Source organism: Thermobia domestica, chromosome 7 (assembly GCF_964235325.1).
Source record: "Thermobia domestica chromosome 7, izTheDome1.hap1.1, whole genome shotgun sequence".
Classification (NCBI taxonomy): Eukaryota; Metazoa; Arthropoda; class Insecta; order Zygentoma; family Lepismatidae; genus Thermobia; species Thermobia domestica.
The window spans coordinates 143,716,894-143,743,817 of NC_137460.1; the positions used below are offsets into that span (position 1 = coordinate 143,716,894).

The following is a 26,924-nucleotide window of genomic DNA, read 5'->3' on the forward strand; positions in this document are numbered from 1 at the left end:
GCATTTAATCCTTTATTAGCGACCATATCGTACATTGAAAAAAGCTTTTTCCTAAATCAAACTAGGGGAATAAAGGCACTTATTTTATAATAAATTACTTATTATGTAAAAGAATTTCAAAACAGGAAGTACACAAAATAAATATAATAAAATATGGAGATACACTTTAGATCAGAAAAGATAGATATATATATCAGACGGTGTTCGTTACTGGTAGCCTGTATCTTCTTTCCACTGTGTGAGATCATACTGTTAAGCTAATATTTTCACCAGAAATTTAAGGTACGTAGCTTCATATACGTATAGTGTGCTTAACATATTTGAAAAAACAAGAAACTAATCGTATTTGATATGGTAAAATTGCTACAGGAAAAACGCAAAAAAAATGTATATATTGTCCTGTAAGACTCCCATAAATCAATCAGAACCACACACGATAACTAAATAGTTTGTTTCATCAAAATAGCCCCTTTGAAACGAAAATGAATGAAATACATAAATTGCTTCACCCAATCTACGTCGATAATAGCAACGATGCTTCGAGAAATTTATGAACCCCTACGAACTGCAAGCCTCACATTTCAAAAACCACGTGATCCTTCGATGTAAAAAATAACGATATAAGCAAGGCATACTAAGTATAGACATTTATTTTTCTCAGACAATTGAAACAATTAACCTGTGCTACAGTAGTTGTAGTTTTCCAGTATTTCAATGAAAGAAGCATATAATAAATGCAAAGGATGTATGTCCCTATAAACACATCTACTTATTCTTGAAAGTTTCACACGATGCGATCAGCTTCAATTCTTACTCAATTATCATCACTTATACTGTGAAATTGATTATAGCGCTGCTGATAAGATTGTGAAGCATTTTCATTTGCAAGGAACTATATTCCGTAAAGCACATTTATATTTAATATATTTCACACACATATATATATATATATATATATATATATATATATATTATGTATTCTTTCAAATGTCATTCGAACTGAATTCGCACTTGTGAACGAAATGAACTAAAGACGTGTAATCTCACGAGACGTAAAATAAATATAACGTCAAAATTTGGAGTGTGTGCTTCGCACAATAGAAGGGATGTTCGTACGCGAATTCATACTTTGAAGATCCGCCTTACACATTCTCACACTTGAAACGTAAGAGAATTGCTGTTAAAACATCTGTCAATACGACTGTAATCACAACCAAAATGACAAAAAGACGTAAACACGGACTCACATGGAAGTTATGATGGATCTAAATATCTTGTAGGTAGCATATTTTGAGACTAAATATCCGTCTCTGTGTATACCTGGAAACACTCAATGCATTGGAGGATAAGGCTTTACCCGATATTTAAAGAGGGTCATCACATTGAAATGGCAGAGGTACAGTAAAATCATTTCCTTTCCTAACCTTTGCGTCCCTGTGATATTTTCTATTAAAAAACATGCATTTCATTTTATTCATCTCCAATTAATTACTCAAGCGCTGTACTGCTCAGACACCCACGTACTTTCTCTCTTGCCATGCGAAGAACTATCCCAATGTTCGTTAGTAAGACCTGACAATTCAAACAATTAACTGTGGTTGCATCCTCACAGCACAGTGCAGCAAAATGGTGGAGATCTGGACTTTCACTTTGTGAAGATTTTGTGGGTTTCGCCTAACATTGTAGGATTTTTTTCCTAATTTAGAACTGTAGCTTCCGTGACATATTGTTATATTAAATTCCGAATCATAAGACTTAATTTTACTTCAATTAGACGATTTTTAATCATACTTTTTGTTACAATTTTGTCATATCAAACCATGCCTTGCTTATTATTTATTTTTTAAAGTGACGCAAAGATTGTGTTTAACTTTAAGTATGTTGTGTTGACGCTGATTTTATGTGCATGTTTACTTAGCATCTTCTGCATGTTTCGATTATTAGCTGAACAGTATCTACAACCTCTTGATGATCTAAACGATATTTCCACTACGTAGTACTTTGAACCCATAATTCATTTACCACCGATTGCCATTCCAGTTACTAGAAACTATTATACCAATCTTAAAGACAATTTGCATTTATCTACCCATTTCAAGTATTTCCTATTCTTTCACACCGGACAGTTTAAACATGGCCCAGAATAATAGTGAGAATGCAGAAAGATCATTGACCTCGATTCATACGATAGTAAGGCCCAAACCATTTTATGCTAAATTTGGAGAAGACATCACGCGGTATTTGCAGAAATACAAGGCTATTGCCTCCATTAATAATTGGACAGGCATAAAAAAAAGTTCATCCTATGTACATTGATGAAAGGTCCGGCTGAATTTCGGATGAATAATACTTCCAAACAACCCGAATTTGCCAACTGGACTTACGATGAGTTCAAAGAAAAATTAATAGAAGCTTTTGGGAGCAACACCATGCCTTAGTTGAAAGAAAGTGAAATGCGTGCTCGCGAGCAAGGAGAAACCGTGAGTATATCTGATTGTGTTTATTCTAAACTCTACCTAAACTCAACACAATCATAGAAGGGTTGCAACCTGAGTATTTTAGGACCGTTATTCGTAAGGAATATAAGTCAGTTGAAAAATTGATATCAGACTTGATAACTGAGGAAAAACAAAGATATTATTGGAACAGAAAACCATCGAGAAATACATTAATTATGTACAGTGAAGTATTGATATTCTATTTTTGATAGTTTTGAAACTACTTTTTAGTTTCTGAGATATTTTTATAATCTGTTCATTTTAAGTATTATTTATTGTGTATGAGTAGTGAGTGGGTTGCATGACAAGTGTCATTTGAATATGTTTCGTATTCTTTCTTGACCTCTTTTTGGTCGCTTTTTTCACTGTCAGTGAACCTTCAAGATAACATGGAAATAAATAAATAAGCATATATATATATATATATATATATATATATATATATTAGACGAAAATAAGGGAAAGAAGCACTCGGATGTTTCTATTGCTGTATAGAGTAGATGATTTTTAATATTTTTTATTATTGCCCATAGCTCTTCACCATGAAGTTAAGAAGTAAACACAGGAATACTGCTTCAAGTCTATATTTAATAGTATCCCAACCAACCCCTCATTACCTGATCACTTGAATTTTGGTGCTGTACAAATAACTCTACCGTGTAACATCAAATTGGAAGTCACTCAGCATTTCTTTGTAAAAACAAATTTTCCCTACTTAATAATGATTTATCAAAACCTAAACATCTACATTTCCGGCACTGATTGTTAACAATGATTTATTTCTCGTTGGACAAAAATACAAACCCAATGCCTTCTTTAATGTCAATACATTAGTGACTGACTTCTGGACTTCATTTATTAGCCACATGAAGGTAACACCTTTTTCATTGGTTGAAACATCATTTGAACGTCCTATCTTTGAACATGAATGGTTTGTTCCCGGAATCATTTTTATTTCACAATTAATACTCACCATTTACGTAATTTACGTTTTCAAACAAAACAAACTTTTAATTCTGCCATTTTGTTCCAAGCCTGTGAGAGCAATGGAATTATCTTGGGCGTTTTAAAGCTTTTTAGGAATTACTGACCTGCTCATCTTTATAACCGTAGTTCTCATGTTATTTGTGTTAAGAAAAATATTTCGATTACTACAGAAGAAACCATAATCTCTTCATCTTACTTTTCCAAGATTTTTGCCTGCTACCGCTAGAAAAAACGCCTCGACAGAAACACGCGAGGACTTGCATCACTCCACGCAAGAACTTACTCCAACAAATATCTCAGCATTGTATTTAAACAATTACATCCCTTATGTATAACGTATTTTATCTCGTGGTATTCCAGTCATTTAACTAATCTGGAATAGTGCTACTCTTAATATACCGTTACCGAGTAGTCCGCTGTATATCGAACTTTCCAAGTACTTAGTAGAGAAAATGCTACTAACCCAATTACTTAATTTGATTGTATCCTCCCTTATTCTAACACACCCACGATATCAATTTTAACTAACACAAACTTTTACGAATATCTAAACTTAGAGATTCTAATTTGCATATGTATAAAATATATATTATTTATCTTATTTATTATTTATAATTTATCTCATTATATTACATATACTCGTATATTTATTTTATATATCACAATTAGGTTAAGGAATCATATTATTGTACATAAACAAGTTGTAATTAATTTTTCCTTCAAATGTCACTTTTCTCTTCCCACTTAACCCCTTACTTATATCTCAGCCATAATATATATAATAATCCCATATTAATATGATTACACTTACCTTACCTCCCATCAAAATTATATAACACCACACTTCCTGAAGTACTATGAACTAATTCATTTTATTCTTCTTTCATATAAAAAAAATCCGAATCAGCGCAACCTTGAATTCTATCCTTTTACCTCTTCAGTTTGTACGTAGTAATAGGAGCGTCCACCAGAGGGCAACCTTCAACAACATATAATTGATTCATACCTGACCGCCATTTTAAGGACATTAGAGAACTACTACAGCGTCTTTTGGTCATCAACGCTCACCTCCGGAACCTCCGAATTTTTTCAAAATCGTCGTGAAGAAATAGAGCAGGAAGTGTAGAGGATATTAGGCTAAGCGCCTATTTTGGATTCTCCCTGTATGTTGTTATTTTTCAAACAAGAAATCGTAATTAGTAAATAATAAAGAGACTTCCCTATATTGTCACCTCATCCCAATACAGATTCATGCTTATCATTCTCTTCCTAGTTTCTGTAACTTCATCAAAACAAACTCAGCCACGCCGTTTCAGCAATTAGCAAACTTCTCTATTGACCAAAATAATTTTGATGAGCTAGTCACCCACGTGCGAAGCACCAGGAAGAAGAGAGAGCAGGGAAGTAGAACAAAACCAGGGGACACGGTACCCTCAAGCAGAAGTGTGACAGAAGCTGCCAGAAACACACTTTGGACCGCTATTTAGAAATCATCTTAACATTAATTGGGAGACGGTTGGTACGCCGGGGCCCTCACTATCCATTGCAAGACAGAGGTGTCACTCCGAAGAGGCCAGGACATCTGGGAGCTGTTGCCCTGAGGTCAAAAGGTCCTTCACTCTCGAGCGTGAGGTCCGGGATCGATACCAGACGGAAACACTCAACACATTGGAGGATAAGGCCTTACCCGATATTTAAAGAGGCTCATCACATTGAAATGGCTGAGGTACAGTAAAACCCTTTGCTTCCCTAATCTTTGCGTTTCTGTGATATTTTCTATTAGAAAACGCATTTCATTTCATTCATCCCCAATTAATTACTCAAGCGCTGTACTGCTCAGATCCCCACGTACTTTCTCTCTTGCCATACGAAGTACTATCCCCATGTTCGTTAGTAAGAACGGACAATTTAAACAATTAACTGTGGTTGCAGCCCCACAGCACAGTACAGCAAGAATACAATGTTATATGTGGCTTATTAGCAGTATCACCACTCAATACTAAAAGTTCAACATTCACGACATGGTCAACTTTTAGACTATTTCGTCACGCCCATTACGAGTTCTACATGCTTTGTATGTCACTTGCTTCGCTTTAACTGGAATTAGTAATTGCACAGATGATTATTATCGTAAAAAAGTAATTACATTTGTAAATAATATCACTAGATTATAACTTAGTATCTACAAAAAAGAATCTGTTAATTTATCTACCTAAGAGTACTTGGAAATATCTTTAAAATATATAAAAGAAAGTAATATTGATATAAATAAAATAGTGTACATTTGATATAATTTCAAATCGATGACAGTACCAAGCATGCAATATGATTCAAAAATTTTTAAAAAATGTCAGTTTCCTTCCCCTAAAAATTATAGCTGCTAGTGTGTGGTGCACAGTACGTCCATACGTACAACCTGGAATGCCACTTTCTAAAAGCACTAAACAAATATGTTTGAAATCTCTATTTACTTTAACATAATCAATGTCCTTATTTTAAAACTATCAACATACCATACTAGTCTCTTGCTAAGTCATTTTTGATTTTCCTACATGTTGTATTAAGAGATTTAAAACTGAAGACCCTATCAGGATAAGAAACTTTTCAAGTTCACATATTTATCAATGACAGTTTTGTTATCAAAAATCAATATTTAGGGTATTGTAAACGATAGTGAAATTCTCACTTGGAACACAGTAGCTTGCAAGACCAACTGACTAATTTATCTACATAAAACGTACGTTTACATGGGCCCCTATACTTGTAATTACAAGAAGTTGAATCTCCAAACATGAAGAATTCATGGGTACGAGAAGGACCCAAAACAAACTGGATCGAAATTTAGCTTCCTGCTTGAAAAATCGGTAACGGAAGCTTTCCAAATACTGCAACATGCTTTCAAGAAGGATTCTATAAGCCGCACACAACTTTTCGTGTGATTTAGGCGCTTTAAAAGTTGTAAGGTAAATGTTGAAGTTCATGCTCGTAACGGGTGTCGCTAATCATCTTCTAATGAAGAAAACTTTGAAAATAATCCGCCAACAGATCAACAAGGATCGTCGTTTCTAGATCGACGAAATTTCAGAAGAGTGAGTTGAAGCTCGTGCTAGCGGATTTTGACTGAGGATTTGCAAATGAGACGTGTGGGCGCTACGTTTGTTTGTGTGCTCACTCAGGTTTAGGATGTTTGGCTCTCAGAGGTGGGTTATAGTTCCCCACCCTCAATATTTGTCAGACCTAGTCCAGTGTGCCTTTTTCCGTTACCAAGAATAAAAAAAAATCTAAATCGGAAGCGTTTTGTTGATATGGAGGTTGTAAAAGGATCTTAGCAGAGGGCACTAGACGATATCAAAGTTGAAGAATTCCAGACATGTTTCAGACAGTGGAAGACTGAAAAAGTGTATCACATTTAATGGAGAGTTCTTTGAAGGATAGTAAAATAATTTTGTAAAACGCTTAATAAATTACATTTTAGTAGTCCGGTTTACTTTGGGTCCCTCTCGTATGCATATAACATGTGACAAACCTCGGGTTAATTACAAAGGAATCCGTAGCTGTTTCTTGTAGGCAATCAATTATTTCTTTAGAATCTTCCAAACGATCAACTTCTTCCTTCTTTATATTGTGCTTTGATTTTACCTCCCACGGAGTTTCACTTATAGTACTACTGATATTTTCAGCAGCAGTATCAGGTAAAATATATTCTTCTTTCACGCAATATGAACTGTAGCTCGCTTCGTCGATAACGCATTCTTTGTCAAATGTAGGTTCACATTTCACAGGCACAAACTCAACAGGAGGGTTGTCTTTCGACGCAGAGAACGTAACCCCAAAGTTCAGTTCCATATCAGATATTTAAAATGGTCTCCGATACATTTCAGAAATTAATGTCTGAAAAAGAACAAGAAATAAATAAACACATTTAATTTAAAAAAACAACGAAAATTGACAAATATACAACACTAAAAACTTAAATGAAAGAATACAGAAAATAAAATTTTAAAACTAGGCTCACTGAAAATAAAACACTATATCTCAAAAGGTTGACAAAATTTTGCTATACACTTACAAGCCTGTTCTCTCTCAAGAAGAATGTAAAAGAAAGTATTGTCCGCAAAAATAGTAAATCCCTAAACTAATAAAACACAAAATAATAATTTTCAATGATACAGAAATCAAAAGAAGTAAATCAATAAGAAAAAAGAGTATTATAATAAACTTGAAACTAAAGAATCATGCTATTATACAAAAGGGTAACAAAAAATTTTGTTAACTACTACCCTTTTAAAGTGCTCTTCTCTCACTTAGGAGAACTTAATTTAAAAAGGTAACATCGCATTACGTGTACCAACAACAACTTAAGAAACTTATTTTCTTAATTCTGATTTAGAAGAAATCAGTTTTATGTTGCTACAATTTGTATTTCTATTTCTTCATCCTTAGCCAACCGTACAACTCTATTACCAAGATAGAAAAAGAAAAACAACAATATGCAATTCATAAACAGGATTATTATTATTCATATATTTTGCCAGCTTACCGTTTTAAATGTATTAAATTTATTGAAAGTGGTTCACTAATCAATAGAAAAATATTAAGAGATGATTGCTTATGGAAGGAAAGAAACACACTTTCTACTTATGTTAAGAATCCCAGGTAAGAATAATATTACGATTTACAGGCTTCCGAAAAGGTTAGGAAGTACTTTCAGAGCTCAATATCGGCAAAACTATTAAATGTAGAATTGATGCAGCAAGTTGTCAGTAACCAATACGTGACTCAGCTTCTTAAATATCGGTTACGTTAATTAAACTTATGATGGCTCTGTAGTACAGCATCCAGGTCTGGTCTGAAAAGTTCCTGATTCGAACCCAAACAAGTGGCTTTACGGTGGATAACATCATACCTATGAGCTTCGCAGAGGTCTCTGTAACCCTAACATTCTAACTCCATGCTGTCCAGCGCTGTTACAACATCTATTTATTCAAGCCTGTCCCTCAAAACGCGTGCAAAAAATAACAACATATTCTTTTGCCGGAAAGCAAGGACAAATATACTGTATATGTCACCTACTTGGAGAATTAGTGCCGCTTACAATGCAATAAGTAAAACAAACTTTTTGGATATATTCAGTAACAAAGAGCGTCACTTCAGGAACTAAGTTTTGGAAATCCTATGATTCATGGCTTATTTGTACACTTAATGTATTTTATTTGTCTTGTCATTATGTGTTTATTTATGCATGTATTTAAAATTATTTATCATCATTACTCTTACTAGTTAACTCGACATAAACACTAATGTTAACCTTCTGTAACTGGAGTTTTATACTCTGATGAGAGTACAAATACAAATACAAATTTCCTTCATAATCATTCACTTCTATCATGCATCCGACTCTTTTATCCTAAAAGTGCTTGAACGTGGGATATTAAATTGAATAATTCATTTTTCACTTAAAGTAATGTTCAGGTGGCTTTAAGAATTTAGAGGTGCCTTATAGCAACTATAGCTGATTATTTTTACAAGACGTCCTTGCAAAATAAGATTTCTTTCATATTGAGGAAACTTGAGTAAGTAAAGAAAGGTGATTAATTGAATATGGTACTTTTAGTTTCACGTCCTGTGGTTATGATCTTTAAGCTAACTGTTGCAGACTAACTTCCGTGTTCCACAGTGGCGAACTCACTCTCTCAACTTGCAAACTTACGAGACACCTAGATTATCGATTGTGAAGTGCTCCTTGTTTTACAGGCTACTGCACGATTATAATAGTGTCAACAGGATGTAACATTTTTACCTCTAAAACTTTAGAACTCAATTGATGAGACTAAGAGTTGATCTTTTTTTCTGTATTTTATTCTTCTGTTTTGTTGTTGCATTTTCTTTTTGTCTTTATGCTGTACAGTTACAGTTAACTGGCCTAGCGCTGTATGAAACTTTCTGAATAAATAAATAAATAAGACGGATGATAGATTAAAAGTGAACGGTTGTGAAATTAATTTTGTTGTACTCTCCGACCTGGAATCGAATCCAAGATTACGTGAAATAAAGAGACATGTGCTAGCCGCTAGGGTAATGGATATAGGTAAAGTTCAATATATTCGTAGTTATTTCACCGTGACTTCGAATAGTATGTATCCAGGAAAGCATCTAGGAGTATGAATCTGGGCAAGTCCTTTCGGGAATTCATTACGTAATTCGACTTCTTGATTACGTGATCTGATTCATTTGATTAATTTTTGAGAACGAATTGTTCCACTAGCAATCACTGAAATTGTTCATACAGCATGAAATTATAGGTTTTGCTTGGAGTTACTTGTAGTCAGAGTATATAGTTGGTTATGTTGTATTTGGCGTTTTCAGAGTTCAGATTTGCGTTTCGCGTGTGGTGGAATCAGGTTACGTGAATAATGGTTTAAACGTACTATTTGCTGAAAAGAAATTGTAGAATTAAAATCTTTTTGTCTGTTAAATGTAGGTGCGATACCTAAAGTAATAATTATAGGTTCTGCCTTACTGTTGCAATAAATATATAACAGTTGTTTCTGCCTGGAGTTATAAAGTACAAGAATGTCGATAATGAATGCTCATTTACTGCATGAGTTCGAAAACTGTTTCATGGGATAAATCACTATCTGACAGAGTTAATGTGTAAAAATATCTCGTACTCGTGTACTACAAGACGTGGAAAACTATCAAATTGAATAACTTAACCATTACATGACGAACGGTTCAAGGGTTGAATTTAAACCTTCATCGCTCCGCTCCGAATTTACCTAGAGACATGAATTAGGTGTATATCTCTTTAGAAAGGATGAAACTTTCCAACGGTGTGCATTTCGTTTACACTGGAGGTCCAGCAGGGAAAGATTGGGGGAAAATTTGGATGCTTTAGTTCCCCTTCGCCCTCAGCATTTGGAGAAAATTCTTCCCCAAAAAATAAGCATAAAAAGTGGTATCAATAAAGATAAATAAACATTCTAATTAATGATAACGCATGTTCGACCATTCTTGCACACTACAAATAAGTGTTGCCAACTTCGAGAAAATGTATTTTTCCAATTTTTCAAAATTTCTTTTTACGGGTAATATAAACTGACAGGAAACCCTAAGTTGGTTGGCAACCCTGACAAACTAGGTTGCTTGGGAGGAGTGGTAATGTTCACAGACGTGTTTTTAGGATACCGATAAGTACTTATACCAATTTTGAGGTTGATATGTGAATTCGTATGGAAGTTATTGGAAAACGTTAATTTCGCGATCATTTGGCAACACTCACTGGGATATCTCCTTAGTGCTTGGATGGCCCATCACAATTTTTGTGTATGTAAAACTAAATGTAATAAGCTTTCAAACAAAACAAATTCATTAAAAATCCATGATGGGGATATTGAGAAATAAAGGTTTGAAATTTATAAAATTGCGTTCTAGTTTTTCCTCAAAATGTTAACTTTCAAATGACTATAAGTTTTCTATCAGCTCTACGGAAAGTTTTTATTTTTTAATGGTAAACAACTTCAAGACAGTGTGAATTTTAAAAAATAACAATGTATCTGGCATTAATAGGAAGCGAAATATGATTGTTTTAGTGTTCTTACAAAACGGGGAAATATTATGTGGCCAGTGCTAAAAATGGATTTTCTTCTCATTTTTAAATGCAATAACTTCTGAACCGCTGATGCTATTGCAATAGAATTTACATATATGTAATCAGCATAAAAACTTTTAACTCTACCAAATTTCACCCAAATCTGAGATAGTGAGTTTAAAAGCCTTGGTTGAACTGATGTGGAATGACTCTTACAAAAAATATCAAAATATGTTCTCAATCTTGTAATTTGTTTATTTTTGCGTATTTCTTGCTCCCACTTTTTACTATTACTGTTACTCCTCTCATTAAATACTGGAGAGCGGTCAGAGCTCAAGTGTAGCAAAATGGACTATCGTACTGATTAATCCTTAGGGGAAATATATGGGTGCTCTTCACAGCCACTTTCGTACCTTTGTTAGCTTACGATTATTAGACTATATGGGTTACAAAGTAATTCTTTTTGCATTACTCTTTATTTTGTGGTGATGCAGGCTCACAATACTTCGTCAAAAAAAATAAATAAAAAGTACTTTTACGGTTAAAATGAGTGAAAGCATATAAAAAAAAAACTGTATAGAGATAAGAATTTCCGGCCAAAGATCATTTCCGCACACTGTAACACACCTGCATTTTATGTGAAGAAGTGTAGGGTTACTAGTCTGAAACCATTACAAGTGCAATACCACGGTTAAAAGCGATTACATATGAGAAATTACTGTATTAGGTACTAGTTTCCGACAACAGACTATTTGTGCACAAAGCACAAAAGCTGTATTTTATGTTTTCAATTGTACTGTCACTACTGCAAAATTATTGTAAATTTTACAGAAACAAACACAACTGTGAAACCACCATTAAGGTACTTCTAAATGCAACAAATAAACAATAACCTAACGTGCTGTACTAGCCTAACCTAACATCCTACTAACCCAATATACTCCACTAATCTAACCTACTTTAATAACCTAACTCAACAATCCCACTAACATACTCTACAAACCTAAGCGTTTATTTGGCCATGTTGCTTACAAGCAACTCTATCGCGTCACACGCACGATTGACAATTTCAGTGATGTATAGCATTCATGCTTTCATAAAATATTCATATATATATATATGATCTGCGGATTACTTGTTTATATAATTGTGATTTTCGGCAACAAGGTACAGTAAATGTAGTGCTGTAGAAGCTTTCACATCCCGAGTTCCACAAATGTTTATTCTATTTGTGGTTTCTTCGCCTGTAGGAAGGTACTTCAATGACTACTACTAATCACTTCCTCTCACATATAGCTTAATTATAATTGGCAATATTACGGTTAATTTTTCTCACTAGAACAGATGATAATTTAGGACAATTTGCATCGAAATAAACATCCTGTATTTTGTATCTAAAACATAAAATTCCTCTAAAAATTATGAAATCGTCGTCAGGAAAACGTGTTTCAAACATAAAAGCAACCAATCATCTTTAGGGGAGTTTTTCAATGTTTGCCAATTAAAAGGCTAACCTAACCTACTCTACTATACTATACTCCACTATAGTCTAGCACACGTTCGTGCATTTTTTCATGGTACATCGGTTCGCACTCATATTATTCATCTGTGCGCAATTTTTTGAAGACTTGTATGAAAATGATAAGTCCAGAATGTCATAAGGATATTTGGGCATTTAAAGTAAAAACAGTGAAGTTGTTATTAAAAAAAAAAAAAAAAAAAAAAAAAGTTGGACGAACTATTGTAAACATGCACGTGTAACTACTATGTTTCATATCTTTTTCTATGACGTTATTTCGATGGTTGAGCGCCAAAAAGGAGTAACTGCAATTTTATTAATTTAGAGGCTTAAGTAATATGTGCCTCTCTGGCACAGAACCAAATGCTAATAACTCAGTTATACCTTTATATCTTTTTCGAATAACGTTCCAAGGATAGAGATTTTCATTAAGGCGTCTTGGCACAAGAAAATTCAATCCATTATACATGTCCTCATAGCATTAACTTAAAACATGAAAATTCGACACTTACGCCCTTTTGGCGCTCAACCATCGATTTGTATTTTAAGACGCTAGTAAAAGTAGAAGTTTTTCTCTGAGGCATTAGAATTCTACCGCTAAGGATATTATTAATTTACAACGACCAAATGCTATATTTTTCGCTACTTACGAAGTTCATTTAAACTCTCTAATTAATATCTGCAATGTTCAATCCGTTTTTCCCACCATGGTAACATTTATTCGCATGTGAAACATTTCATTTCATTATGTCTCTTGTTAATAATTGCTGTCATTGAACGTCAATATAACATCGTTAGAACTAATGTTCTTTGGATACTATGTCAAATATAACATAGCTACAAATCCAATGCTTAGGTCCTGTTTTTCTCTTCTTATGAGGACATTAGAAGTTTTATAAATGAGAAACTGGCATTTTTCCCACTGCCATGCCTTGTTAGGACGATATCAGCAGGCAAAACATTTACCCTACTTTTTCTCGCCAATTTAATGCCCGAGGCAGGAAACAACGTTGAGCAATTATGAAGTGTATTAAGCAGAAAATAAATAAATAAAAACACATTTCACAGTGAAACATAAATAAAAACTAAGCCTTTGTAGGTGTCATCACTTCCTACGCCCTGACCAGACTACATGCAACATGTTGCCAGGTTCTCCCTTATTAGAAACCATCAAGTGAATGTCAAATATCCCTATTATGTAAAAACTATCGCTACACTTATGACTAGTATGTAAAGCATGACAACAACAGGAGGGGACGGTGGTCCGTCAGATAAGAACTCTCTCCCCAAATGTTCCAAAATGTTTTTTCAAACAATATACTTGTTTTGTCGGCGCAGTTTTACTATATGGATCCATAGATTATAAATTTTACAAAAGAAATTGGGTCAATACCTTTCAAATCACCCAGAAGACAATGTCGCAACATCTTTTTTTTTATTATTTTCATGATTAATTTCCCAATAGGTAGATAGTCATGAAACACTGAAAAAATATATGCCTTACTTTTTTCCTGGCACCCATACATGCCATAAAAAATTATATACCATACTTTTTTAAAATGGTGGTTGGGCTCATTTTAATTTTAAAAAAAAATATATGATTTCCGGAAAGTTTAATTGCCACGCTATTTTTAAAGATATCAGAATAATTCAAAAACCAGTGTGTTTAGCATGAAATTAACTTCTAGTATATATTATTTTAATAATTAATGTTTTATTATTTTAATAATCAATTATTGTTCTATCATACAAGAGAGTCAGTCAAACTCTTTACTGTAAAAACCAGGAAAAAATGTTACAATGTTAAAATGTATCAATCGTTAATTTTGAAGACCACTAGTTTTATGTAGGAAAGGCAACTCACTAATGATATTTTGCCATTCTACCAGTTCCAGTTTTAATAGAGATAGTATATTTGTAGTTTTTTTGTAGTTTATGTAGTCAATTAATTTGTAGGTTTTTTTTTTTTTACATATGAATCATATAACACTAAAACAGTATTTGAAAATGAAATCTTTAAGTTTTACGTCCCACGCGTATGCCGGTTAGGCTAAAGGAGGCGCTGATAGTGAGAAATGAATGAAATGGTCGAATGAAGAAAGTGGGAGGAAACGGGAGAACCCGGAGGAGACCCACGCACACGCTGTTTGTCCACCACAAAGTTCCTTGGCGGGGACTGGGATCGAACCCGGGCCCCAAGCACCAGAGGTGAACGCTCTACCACTGAGCCACCGCGGCCCCTAAAACAGTGTTTGAAATCAAAGATTTGGGTCAATTTGTTGCCCACGGGACTCGAGAAATTTCTCGTCTCAAAAATAAGACGATAATTGTTGTTTTTCTTCCCTCTCGTCTCGAAGTTAAAAAGGTACTTCTCGTGTCTTTTTCGAGATTATAATCAAGACAGACGAGAAATTTCTCGCCTCGTGGACAACACTATGTTCAGAATAGAATGAACTAGTGAACTTGCGCGGGGGTGCGTTTCTAGGCAGGTGCGTTAGCAACGGTGAGTATGCGCGTAAACTAGAAATTTATCCAACCATTATGTAAACTAAAGATTTTTAAAAAAAAAAAAAATATACGCGTTTCCTAATTGCTACATCACGAATATCGATAAATATTCAGTTTGTGTTTTCCTTACGCCACAGTAAAATATTTCGCACTATAAACTACCAAGGCGCTTACAGAAATGCTAATTTCAAATGCAAATTAACAAGTATCTCTGACACTTTCATTCAACACTTCAACCCTTTGGGAGCTTGTACGACAATACCATATAGCGGAACAGCGGTATGCGTTTGCGTAGACTGGCACCCAAACAAACGAGTTTAAAACAAATCAAAATTCTCCTGAATTGGTCAGCAAAGTTTCTACAAATTACCATTTATAACTCGAGCAACAAAATTACAATCTGGAACAGGAACTCAGCTAACAACCAATCTGGATATCTTAGCTTTATAGGGTAGCTGTGGCCTCAGCCAAGACTAAACTTCTAAGGAAACAGGTGTACGTTTCTTGATAAAGACTTGATAGCCAACAACCTTTAGGATATCATTAAGAAAAGCAAAAGAATATGTTCCTTCCAGTACGCCTGCGGTTTGTTAGTTCTATTGATAATACAAGTCCACGAACCTGGGGCGTTAGAAAAAGTGTTCAAAAAGACAGTTACAACTTACGTGATGACTTGTCCCAATCAACGCACTCAGTATCAAAAGAAAACTCACTAACAAAACAAAAGAGAAACTTCACTAGACTGGGAGGGCACTAGTTAGTCCTAGTACAGGTTCAGGTATATAGGTGTGACTATTTGATCTACCGGTGAGTTACGTGCTAGCTAGGTAATTAACGTAGAGTTTATCAGAACCCACATCAAATTGGGGAGTAACGGAAATTCGACCGTCAATTTCCTAAGTTGGTAGCAGGTTTGGAGCTACGTCGGGGTTGAAGCGAAGCTTGCAGAAGCAGATTGCCAGTTCGAAGGAGGCAGACCTTAACGTCAGTTTCTTAAGCCGATCACCAATTATGGGCAGACCCCTGGCTGACGTCAAGCTTTCAGAAAAGGAGTGTCAAGTTAGCCAAGAGAAAGAGGGAGAAACGGCAAGGTTTACTAGAAACCACTTGTAGTTCTGGGCTAAGTCATACCTAAGACATTGTGGACTCTGTCCAGATAGTACGACCTTGAAGGACTTCAGAACGAGGGAGCAAGGTGCTGAGAAAGTGCTAAACATGAGTTTCTAAAGGCTTCAAAAACCCTGTACTCAGCATTAATTTAGGTGTCGTACGGAGAAGTGTAACGTATGCAGACGTTGCCCTCCGTCCGTAAGATCAAAGGTTGGTCATTAGGGTGGAGCGAAAAAAACTTTTTTTCACCAAGCAAAACGCCTGGGGTCCAAAAAGTTGCGTAGTGGCATGGTGTCAACGGGTGTAAAATCTTGATCGGTTGATATCTTCAGGTTGCGCATGCGCACTGAAGTTTTGCGAAAATGGGGGAAATTTTAAAAAATAGGATATTTTAATTTATTTGCTTTTATTTTTTTTGTCACCAAGCAAAACGCCTGGGGTCCAAAAAGTTGCGTAGTGGCCTGTTGACAACGGGTGTAAAATATTTCCTTGATCGGTTGATATCTTCAGGTTGCGCATGCGCACTGAAGTTTGGCGAAAATGAGGAAAATTTGAAAAAATAGGATATTTTAATTTATTTTTTTTATTTTTTTGTCACCAAGCAAAACGCCTGGGGTCCAAAAAGTTGACAACGGGTGTAAAATATTTCCTTGATCGGTTGATATTTTCAGGTTGCGCATGCGCACTGAAGTAACATCCTTTTTTGCTTTACCAATAAATTCTATTATGCCATTAAGCCCAATTCGTGCACTGAAGTTCTGTTAGCAACATTCATGTATTGTTTGTAAGAGTAAGTTAAGAAGCAATTAGTTAATTATTCATTAATTAATTAATGATTAACAGGGGCCAAAGTCTTTCTTAGTTTCAAACTTCGGCATCGCGAGCCGATTCGGAAGACGTGCCCGGATGAAAAACCATCGCGCCTGTCCTGTCCACAGACTTGAGTTGCAGCTTCTGTCACCACACGAATGCATCGTTCGACGGCTTGCGTATGGCACGGTAGATCCTTCCACCACAGATTTTGAAGTTGATCTTGATCCAGGCTATCTTCTGGCAGTCCAATAACGAGTGGTGGTTTGGTGACAGCGAGGTCTTGCCAAAAGATGATGTCTGTGTAATCCTTGGCGCTGAAGTTCAACGGCGGAACTTCGAAGGTTCGAATCGAGCCGCCAGGACCAGGAGGAGCCTCTCTTGCCTTCAGTATTCGTTTCTTGGCCGAAGTACGAATATGAGGTCTCTCGTCATGCAGCATCGCCAGTAGGAGGTTTTCGGGATATGCGGCGAAGGCGTTTCTCTGCATGGTGTCGTAAACGACCTTCTTCAGTTCCGGATCGAGGTACTGCGACAACTGCATGGAATGCCATAGATTCTTTGGTGCATCCGTGATCTTCCAATGGCGCTTGATATTGAACCACATTGGAGCGTACACGCAGACCACGAACGTGGACAGAATGAATAGGTTTTCAGATGGGATTTCACTCGCCACATACAGCCGCAAGATTCGATTTACAGTAGTCAACCATTGTGAATGGGACAACATGCCAGGACTTCTTCCTCCCAGCCCTTGCGGGAATTGCCCGGTTGCGACAGCCCGACAGATGTCGAGTAGATACTGCTGGTCGGTGCTGAGGTCTGGGACGACGTCGGGAAAACTGCCTTGGATAGGCTGGAACTCCAGGACAGGAAGGTTCTCGCAAATATGAAGGTTCTTTGCGAGTGGTCCCGTATACCCTCGTGGGCTACTCGTAGGACTCTCTAGATACTCGATTAGATGACGTAGGGTAAGCTCATTGAAGTGGAGTTAACAGACTATCCACTGCAATGGCTTGCCCAGCTGAACTTCCAGGCAATGAATAACCCCATTTTGCTTTCCTGTGTTGACAGCAGTACCGTCGCTGCCGATCGCCTGCAGTCCCGACAACTCCATGTTCACGACGGTTGCGTATTCCAGGATTGCATTCGTAATTGCTATAGCAGATCCGAATTTTGGAGTAACGTGTCCGAAGTATGTAGACCCTGGTTCACTGATTAGGGACACGTGTTCCTCCACAATCTCCCTGCGATGTAATTTTCCACCAGCCATCATTTCAACAGACATCGTTTTGTCCTTTCTCCCGTCGAAGTAGAGTACCTGCAGTGGTTGGAGCTGGAGGGGCGGATCTTGTAAACCCTCCCTCATCTTCTCTCGCTCTCCCCTACTTTGCTTCTGTCGTTGACCGTACTCTCAGCTGACGGATGGGCTGTGTCGTGCAGAATAGCAGAAGCAATCGCTGCGGCAGGCCTGTCAGCAATCCCATATCTTTCTAACACCTGGGCAAACGTGGGGAGTTTGAGACTGGTACTGGGCGACTGCTTTGTGGATTTCCGGGTATCGAAGGTTACTGATTGGTCAGTTGTCTCAGCACTAGCAGACTGCGCGCAATCGATGCCATCGTTGGAATCCGAATAGTCAGCTTACGTGTCAAATTGGGACCTTGGACCGGAGTCTTCCTGAACCTGACGATGCCGCATGCGCAACCTGAAGATATCAACCGATCAAGGAAATATTTTACACCCGTTGTCACCAGGCCACTGCGCAACTTTTTGGACCCCAGGCGTTTTGCTTGGTGACAAAAAAATAAAAAAATAAATTAAAATATCCCATTTTTTTCAAATTTTCTTCCTTTTCGCCAAACTTTAGTGCACATGCGCAACCTGAAGATATTAAACGATCAAGGAAATATTTTACACCCGTTGTTACCAGGCCACTACGCAACTTTTTGGACCCCAGGCGTTTTGCTTGGTGACAAAAAAAGAAAAGAAAAGAAATTAAAATATTACATTTTTTCAAATTTTCCTCATTTTCGCCAAACTTCAGTGCGCATGCGCAACCTGAAGATACCAACCGATCAAGGAAATATTTTACACCTGTTGTCACCAGGCCACTGCGCAACGTTTTGGACCCCAGGCGTTTTGCTTGGTGACAAAAAAATAAATAAAAAATAAATTAAAATATCCTATTTTTTCAAATTTTCCTCATTTTCGCCAAACTTTAGTGCACATGCGCAACCTGAAGAAATCAACCGATCAAGGAAATATTTTACACCCGTTGTCACCAGGTCACTACGCAACTTTTTCGACCCCAGGCGTTTTGCTTGGTGAAAAAAAGTTTTTTTCACTCCACCCTATTGGTCATGCATGGAAAGTCGAAAAGTTTATCGGGGAGAAACCAAATAATTGTAACAAACCTATAAAGGAAGTTGATAGTTTGTGCACGGCAGTAGAGCCAAAGTCCGCCTGAGACAGGTTCCTCTGCTTGGAAGGAAAAGACGGTGATTGGAACACGTCGCTCACCCAAGGATGCCTGGGCAGACCTGGAATCAGGACGAAGGGTTCTGTTTATGCGCATGCGTATCTGTGGTTGAAGATCGAATTCCGTGAATTTGGGTGTATTGCCCCGAAAGCTCTGTAGAAGCTTTCTACATCGAAATATACAATAATCATACATAGTATCATTATAGCTATTGAACACAATAAGAATTTACATACTTGTAGCATGGGTCACCATTCATATAATTTATAAAAAGAACACACTCTTTTAAAATATGCATACCATCCGTAGTTTGAGAAAAGAAAAATATACTTCATCTGACTTCTAAAAACGAAAATGAAAAGATTTTTTAAAACAAACAGATTATACCGGTTTTCCCTTAACAAGATTCTAACACTAATAATATTAAAACTAATATCACTAATACTAAGATTACATATAGTAGACATTTGGTTGTGAAACATAGATATTTCATTTGTTGACGGAAGAAGTTCTTTAATGACCAGAGAGTTTAATTTTGAGGTCAACGCGAGGGAAGATAAGCGAACTGCAGAAAGGAAGGTAATAAATCCTTTGCTCTGACTAACAGAAAACAAAAAGTCTTCAACAAAAATTTGGATTTAGAAAGAAGTAATAAAAATATCAATTTTGTTGCGAAAAATAATACAAAAAGACAAAACGGGGGAAAATAGTGTGGATTGGCAGCCCACTACAACGACTATACTTATTAACATTTTACGTGTTCTTATTGCTGTGATAATTCGGGTTTGAACTTCTTAAAAAGTATTTCTACTCACAATTTCGATTTAAATGTTATCAAAACCAGTGGCGTATTTAGCATCTTGTTTTGGGGACTTGAGAACTAGTAAGAAGCATTTGTGTTGTATGTATAATGCGAAAAAATAATAATGAAATTATTTCGGTTTGCTTGAGTCCGATATCCCCCTAAAAACGTCACCACTGATCAAAGCATATTTGTTATAATTATTAGTGCATAAATGTAAATTATCCCTTATAATATTACTAAATACGTATGTTCATTGCATTGTTCAGAGATCAATATCATGTTGATGGACAAAGGCGGACTGGGAGTAAAAGGGCCCACCCAGAGAATGATGCTTAAGGGCCTTGATGAATAGCGAGTTGGTATGGAGTCTGGACTGCCTTTTGGGAATGAACCCTTAGCTGGAGACTTGGATAGCTAACCCTCCGCCCCCATGAAATGTGAAGTTGTGTATGCGTATCTATAACCAACTCTTATCTCGCTTTCATTATTTTGTACAGTCTGCAAAATAATGATTTTTCGAGTAGCTTGGAGGCCTCCACGCGGATTAATCAGACACTAGCCGTGGTAAAGTCTTTGCCTTTTTATTTATGTTGAAGTAAATTGCTTTGTCGCTGACATTCCTCAAATTCAAATAAATGAATGAAAGATATAAAAAATATAAAACTTACCTTTACCGCTTGAGAAGTTCATAGAAAAAGCACTTTTCGCTGCTTTGGATTATTTTCAGCTGCGACAAGTGCATTATTCTCTGCTTCTTTACGTTTCTGATATCCGGATTTTTTTCTTTCGATTTTGTGTTAATCATGTACTTTTTCTCGATTCCATCACTTCCAGATTTTAAAGAAAACCAAATTTGCCAAAAGAAACAGTTCCATGCTCAGAGTACCGCATATGGAACATAATCCTTACTACAGTTTTAGCGTCGCAATTATCCAGCTTTTTCTCTACTGTACGTTCTATTAGCAATGGTTCGCAAATCAAGCGGAATTATACTGAAACTGAATTAGAATACTCCGAATAATGTTTATTTAACTACAATGGAGTTTATTTCTTAACGCTTTTCAATTCTACCTTTAAAAAAGAACAAGTTCGAAATGAAATGAAATCTTCAAGTTTAACGTCCCACAGTTATGCCGGTTAGGCTAAAGGAGACGGTGATAATGAGAGATGAGTGAAATGGTGGAAAAAAGAAAGTGGGAGGAAACGGGAGAACCCCGAGAAAACCCACGAGCGCAGTGTTTGTCCACCACAAAGTCCACACGGCGCGAGCTGGGATCGAACCAGGGACCCCAAGTACTGGAGGTGAACGCTCTACCACTGAGCCACCGCCCCCCCAAGAACAAGTTCGAGTTTTACCTCCCAGATGTTTTAGATGGTAGTGAAAACAATTGATGTAGGGACTTAATCAAAAGAAAGCGTTATTTTATTTTTAAAAAGTTATTTCTTAGGGATTGGAAAGGGTGGGATTATCCTTTATAAGCTAATGAAATGAAGTCGTAAGAAAATACCAGAAGGCTCATCGTTAATCGAGTTCCAAGTTACGACAATTATTAATTCTATCTTTCCCTGACCTGTTTGCTTTGGGAGCCCCTTCGTATTAAAGATCTATATGATCTGTGTAATCCATACATTCCCTAGGATGAATTATTACACATAACACACGCATAAATATAATTCAAATTATATTATTTTTAATGTTACTATTAGTTTACTAAGATCTCGTGCCGCCTACCCCCCGCAATATTCGCAAAGGTCCCCGTCAATACTCGTGCACTATTGTTAGGTATACCGATGTAGATCCTCCATCTTGCTAACTCCATCTTGCTTTATCGACTCGAAGTTTAAAAAGTTCGAGTTTTGAAAACAAGTATAAAAATATTTTTAAGAGTCAAAAAATAAACACTTGCAAGAAAGAAGTGATGCATTTCCATTCGGGTTCACTATTTCCCGTGTATTTTATATAAACGATAAAAAAGAATTTGTCGCAATGCCCTGTTTATAATTTCTTTGTTACTCTTGGATAAGAACATGCCCAATATTCCATGAAAATCCTCCTACAATAAGGAAACCGTATTAGACATGGAGTTGGAAACCGCTGGAAAGAATCGGGTGTCCTGAGCACAGCGGTAATGTTAGAAATCGATCCCATGCCCGAAATCCAAGAATTCGGTGCCCAAATATTTGGGCTCAAGTCCCTTCTATTCGATATCAGATATATTGCGCTGTTACTTACTGACATGCAGCATCACAGTACAGGCCCGTATCCAGGGGGATCTAGAAACCACCACCCTAAATTCTTGCTGGCCCCTCTAAAATTTTCACGGTAGGCCTACAAGTGAACTATAATACGGTGAACTATAATATGGTTGGACCGGGCCCCCCTAACTTCAGCCGGGTCCCCTTACATTTTTTGGCTGGCTACCGGCCTGTCACGGTATTGTCTTGTAATGTTCGGTTGAATAAAATTCAGGCAGAATAATAAGGAAACTGGTCAAAAAGCAAGAAGAATATGGCATGAACATCCTTTGGAGCCCTTTTCCCTGGTCTTCGAGCCCCGGGCCAGATCTACAACATCACCGGTGTGCTGAGGGAAATCGACTCTTTCAAATGCAACAACCCACGTCCAAAAACTCCATGCTTCATTGGTGAATAGAAGAGATACGACCCTATACTTTCGGGAGAGCTCCTTCGTAGCTAAGCGGTTAGCGTACGCGCCTTTGGCGTGGAAGACCCGGGTTCGATTCCCGGCGGGAGCTCATGTGGTTCGGATTCCACGTTAATCAATAGGTCCACGTCTCATATAGCCTCGCTGCTGAACGGGACGTAAAACTCAAAATCAATTCAACCCAACCTATACTTTCGGGTAGCGATATCAGGCCCCAGGCTCGATTTGTGACATCACCGCTGTGCTCAAGGGACCACGACCTTTCCATTGCCACCTCCCACGTCCAAGAACTATATACGTATTTCATTGGTGAATAGAAGGGACAAAAGCACGAAACTTGAGAACAAAATTTATGTGGTTTCGGGCCCGTTTTCTGACATCACCGCTGTGCTCAAGGGACCATTATTTATCACCAGTACTCGCGTCAAACAACTTCATGTGTAATACGGTTTCCATACCGTAGAAGAATCAGCTCCATGCTCTTTATATGTTATCGACTGCACATCACATAATTGAATACATAAACTATGGACGAGATTACGTTTTCGAGTTAATAACAACATACATGTATTTTTGACTCTTTTATTGTCTTATTGATTTTTCCACAAACAAAGTTACGGATTGGGCAGGGGCCTCCTTTCCCTAGTGTCCCCTTCGTTAGCACTGTGGCCCATTAGTTACGCCACTGGTTACTATGAACGAGAACGGAGTTTTAAATTAGTTAATTGACCCTTAAGAGATCCGGGGTTTTGGGGCTATTTTTTAGACTTTCAGTCAAGCAGCTACTGCATCGTTACTATTTATCCTAGGATCATGGTTCATACCTCATTCTCTTCAGAATGGAGCTGGCTTTCAAACGATACCACTTGCATGCTCATACCATATACCAAGAGCGGGAAAATTATGTCAAAGGGAAAATTTCGGAGGGAATTTTTTTCTCGCATTTTGGGCCCCCCTGGAGCGACCCTGTGTGAACGTAGCCATCTTAAAAAATCTGATAAATAGTACTTGGTATACTGAATGTGTGTGCCAAATTTCAAGTTTCTATCCTGAATACCAAGGGCGGGAGAAATTTTATCAGGAATTCCCACCATGCCCCAAATTACCGTAAAACACCATGATCTCAAGTAAAAAATTTCCTGAGACATCCCTAATTACCCTAGGGTCATGTTTCGCCCATCATCCCTTTCAAAATAGAACTGCCTTTCAGGCGGTATGACTCACGTGTCTCCATTATGTATCTAAGGCGGGAAAATGAGGAAAACGGGATTTTTTGGGTCTAAATATCTTTTTCAAATTTTAGCCCCCCTGGACCCCCCCCCTGTTTTAACGCAGATATCTGAAAAATCTGGTAAATACTACTCGGTGGGCTGAATGTTTATGCACAATTCCAATTTTCCAGGTCCAAAAGTAAGGCCGCCAAAAAAAAAAAAAAATATACCGACAATGTCCCATATTCTCGTATACAGAGGGAAATTTTTAAACATTCCCTGACACATCCCTAATTACCCTAAGGTCATGTTTCGCCCATCATTCTCTTCAGAATAGAACTGCCTTTCAGGCGGTACCATTCACTTGTCCCCATTATGTATCTAAGGCTGGAAAATCCCGTGAAAGGGATTTTTTGATAAAAATTTCCCTTTTTCAACGTTAAGCCCTCCTGGATCCCCCTATTTTAACGCAGAAATCTGAAGAAAAAATGTGGTAAATACTACTCGGTGAACTGAATGTTTGTGCGCAATTTCAATCTTCTAGGTGCAAAAATAAGCCAGCACAAAAATAGTACCGAAAATGTCCAAAATTCCTCTATACAGAAGTATATTTTGATAAAAATTCCCTGACACTTCCCTAATTACCCTAGGGCCATGTGTCGCACATCATTCTCTTCAGAATACAACTGCCTTTCAGGCGGTACCATTCACTTGTCTCCATCATGTATTTAAGGCGGGAAAATGAGGAAAAACTGGATTTTTGGGTAAAAATATCCCTTTTTTCAACTTTTTGACCCTCTGGATCCCCCCTGTTTTAACGCAGAAATCTGAAAAAAAATCTGGTAAAAACTACTCGGTAGACTGCATGTTTGTGCAAAATTTCAATCTTCTACGTGCAAAAATAAGCCCGCCAAAAATACTTTACATAACCCCCCCCCCAAAAAAAATTACACGAAAATATAAATTTTAGACTTATGACGTCATCACCTCCTATGTCTCGACACAGGAAGGTGTGAAACCATCCGTAATGTCTTCTGCAATGTCTCTGGACATGAAAAAAAAAACCGGACGAAAAAGCTCAAATAGAAGAGTTATAACGCAATGTACCATGAAACACCCGTATGGTACAAATTGTACCATGGGATCCCGAAAGGGCTAATCGTGCAATACCTTAAGTGATTTTGTAGAGGACAGGGCCCACCCGGAAATTTCCGGGTTTTCGGGCGGCCCAGTCTGCCCCTGGCGATGGAGCAAACCTTTCAGTGCTGTATCTCAGTTACTTGAGTTACGCTACAGCCAAGTAAACTATGTGGTGAACAAACAGCGTGTGCGTGGTTATCCTGGGAATTCTCCAGTTTCCTCCCACTTCCTTCATTCCACCATTTCATTCATTTCTCATTATCACCGTCTCTTTTAGCCTAACCGGCATAACCGTGGGAAGTAAAACTCAAAGATTCCATTCCATTACTAGAGTTACACATTATCCGCCTACATAAATAAATTTCTTCATTTCTGAGTAACAGGTCTTACCCGTAAATTTTCCAAAGAAGTGTCATCCCATTCTTGTTCTGCACCTCTATTTAATTAAATTATATGGTAAGCGTGAACTGTGAAGATATGTTTTCGACGCAAGTGTTATACTAATAAACCCTTATATTAATAAGAGCACGAATGTTATCTAAACGAGTTACGGCTGGAGTGCAGCAGGGGGACCGAACGCCAAAGAGGAGTGCTCCCGCAGGGAGCAGGCGCGTTAGCGTTGCTGGGCATATACTTAAATGATACCAGATTGTAATAGTATAGTTTTGACGCTACCACATTTTGGGAGATTTACACGTGAATGTCAGAACATTGCGTGAAAAGACATGTTTGAACCACCCGACCGATCTCAATTACATTTTCAACGTGAATGAGGTTTGAACCTGGAATGGCTTTTATCTATTCATTTTATCTATTCTGTAAGTAGTAGTCCCCGACGTTGGCCCGAATGACTCATCCTCACTCTCTTTCATGACCGGGGTGAAAGGTCAATGACCTTGGCCCGGGGTCAATGACCTAGGGGTACATAGGACCACCCCCCTTAAATTTTGGAAATTGCCAAATCTAAAAATTTGGTATGGTATGGTAGCGTTAATACAGCGTGTTCGGATGGAAAATATTAAGGGGTGATTCCTGCCATTGAATGAAAAAATGTTTTCTCAGTTTTTCACGCCCACATAGCGTCGCAGATATTACGTGCTGAAAGCTTGACAGAAACAAATCAGAGGCCCTAAAAAGAGCACAACTAAACACTTGTTAGAAAAGACTTATTATTATTATTATTATTATTTTAGGAATGTCAAGTAATATACAAAGCTCAACAAAAAGCGGTCATATACAAAAAAAAGATAATTATTAAAAAATCCATTAACAGTGAAATTACGAATGTGTAATCTGCTTTTTATACTACTCTCGTTATCTTTCTTCCTTCTCTAAGAGTCAACTCACAGACAGATCTCAAGAAAAAGCGGTCTCGTATCACAAAAGAGCATAACTACATACTTCTTACACAAATCTTCTTTACTTTTTTTCTAAGAACGTATTCTCAAAAGAAGAGTCACGTACCATACTAACATTTCTAAATAGACGAAGATGAATCTTCAAATGAACTTGATTTACCATGGGGAGTCTCCAAACATTTGTTGTTTCCGTCCATCTTCGGCATGACGTCCTTGATACCACGAGCAATTTCGTCATCT

At 37.1% G+C, this 26,924-nt stretch overlaps 1 protein-coding gene across 2 annotated transcripts in view; it reads right to left on the reverse strand.

Moving 5' to 3' along the window:
* The window catches only part of LOC145690439 (uncharacterized), a 185,998-nt gene that overhangs the window by 12,687 nt on the left and 146,387 nt on the right, over nt 1-26,924 (reverse strand). Inside the window, exons 1-2 of one of the 2 annotated variants that reach the window (XM_081765316.1) lie at nt 13,246-13,747; nt 7,012-7,376 (exon numbers count right to left, since the gene is read on the reverse strand). In XM_081765316.1, the coding sequence (XP_081621442.1) occupies nt 7,012-7,331 (320 nt within the window). In that variant the 5' untranslated portion in view covers nt 7,332-7,376; nt 13,246-13,747. Of the gene's footprint in view, nt 1-7,011; nt 7,377-13,245; nt 13,748-26,924 lie in introns of those variants that run through there. The other variant, XM_081765317.1, reaches the window with a different exon arrangement.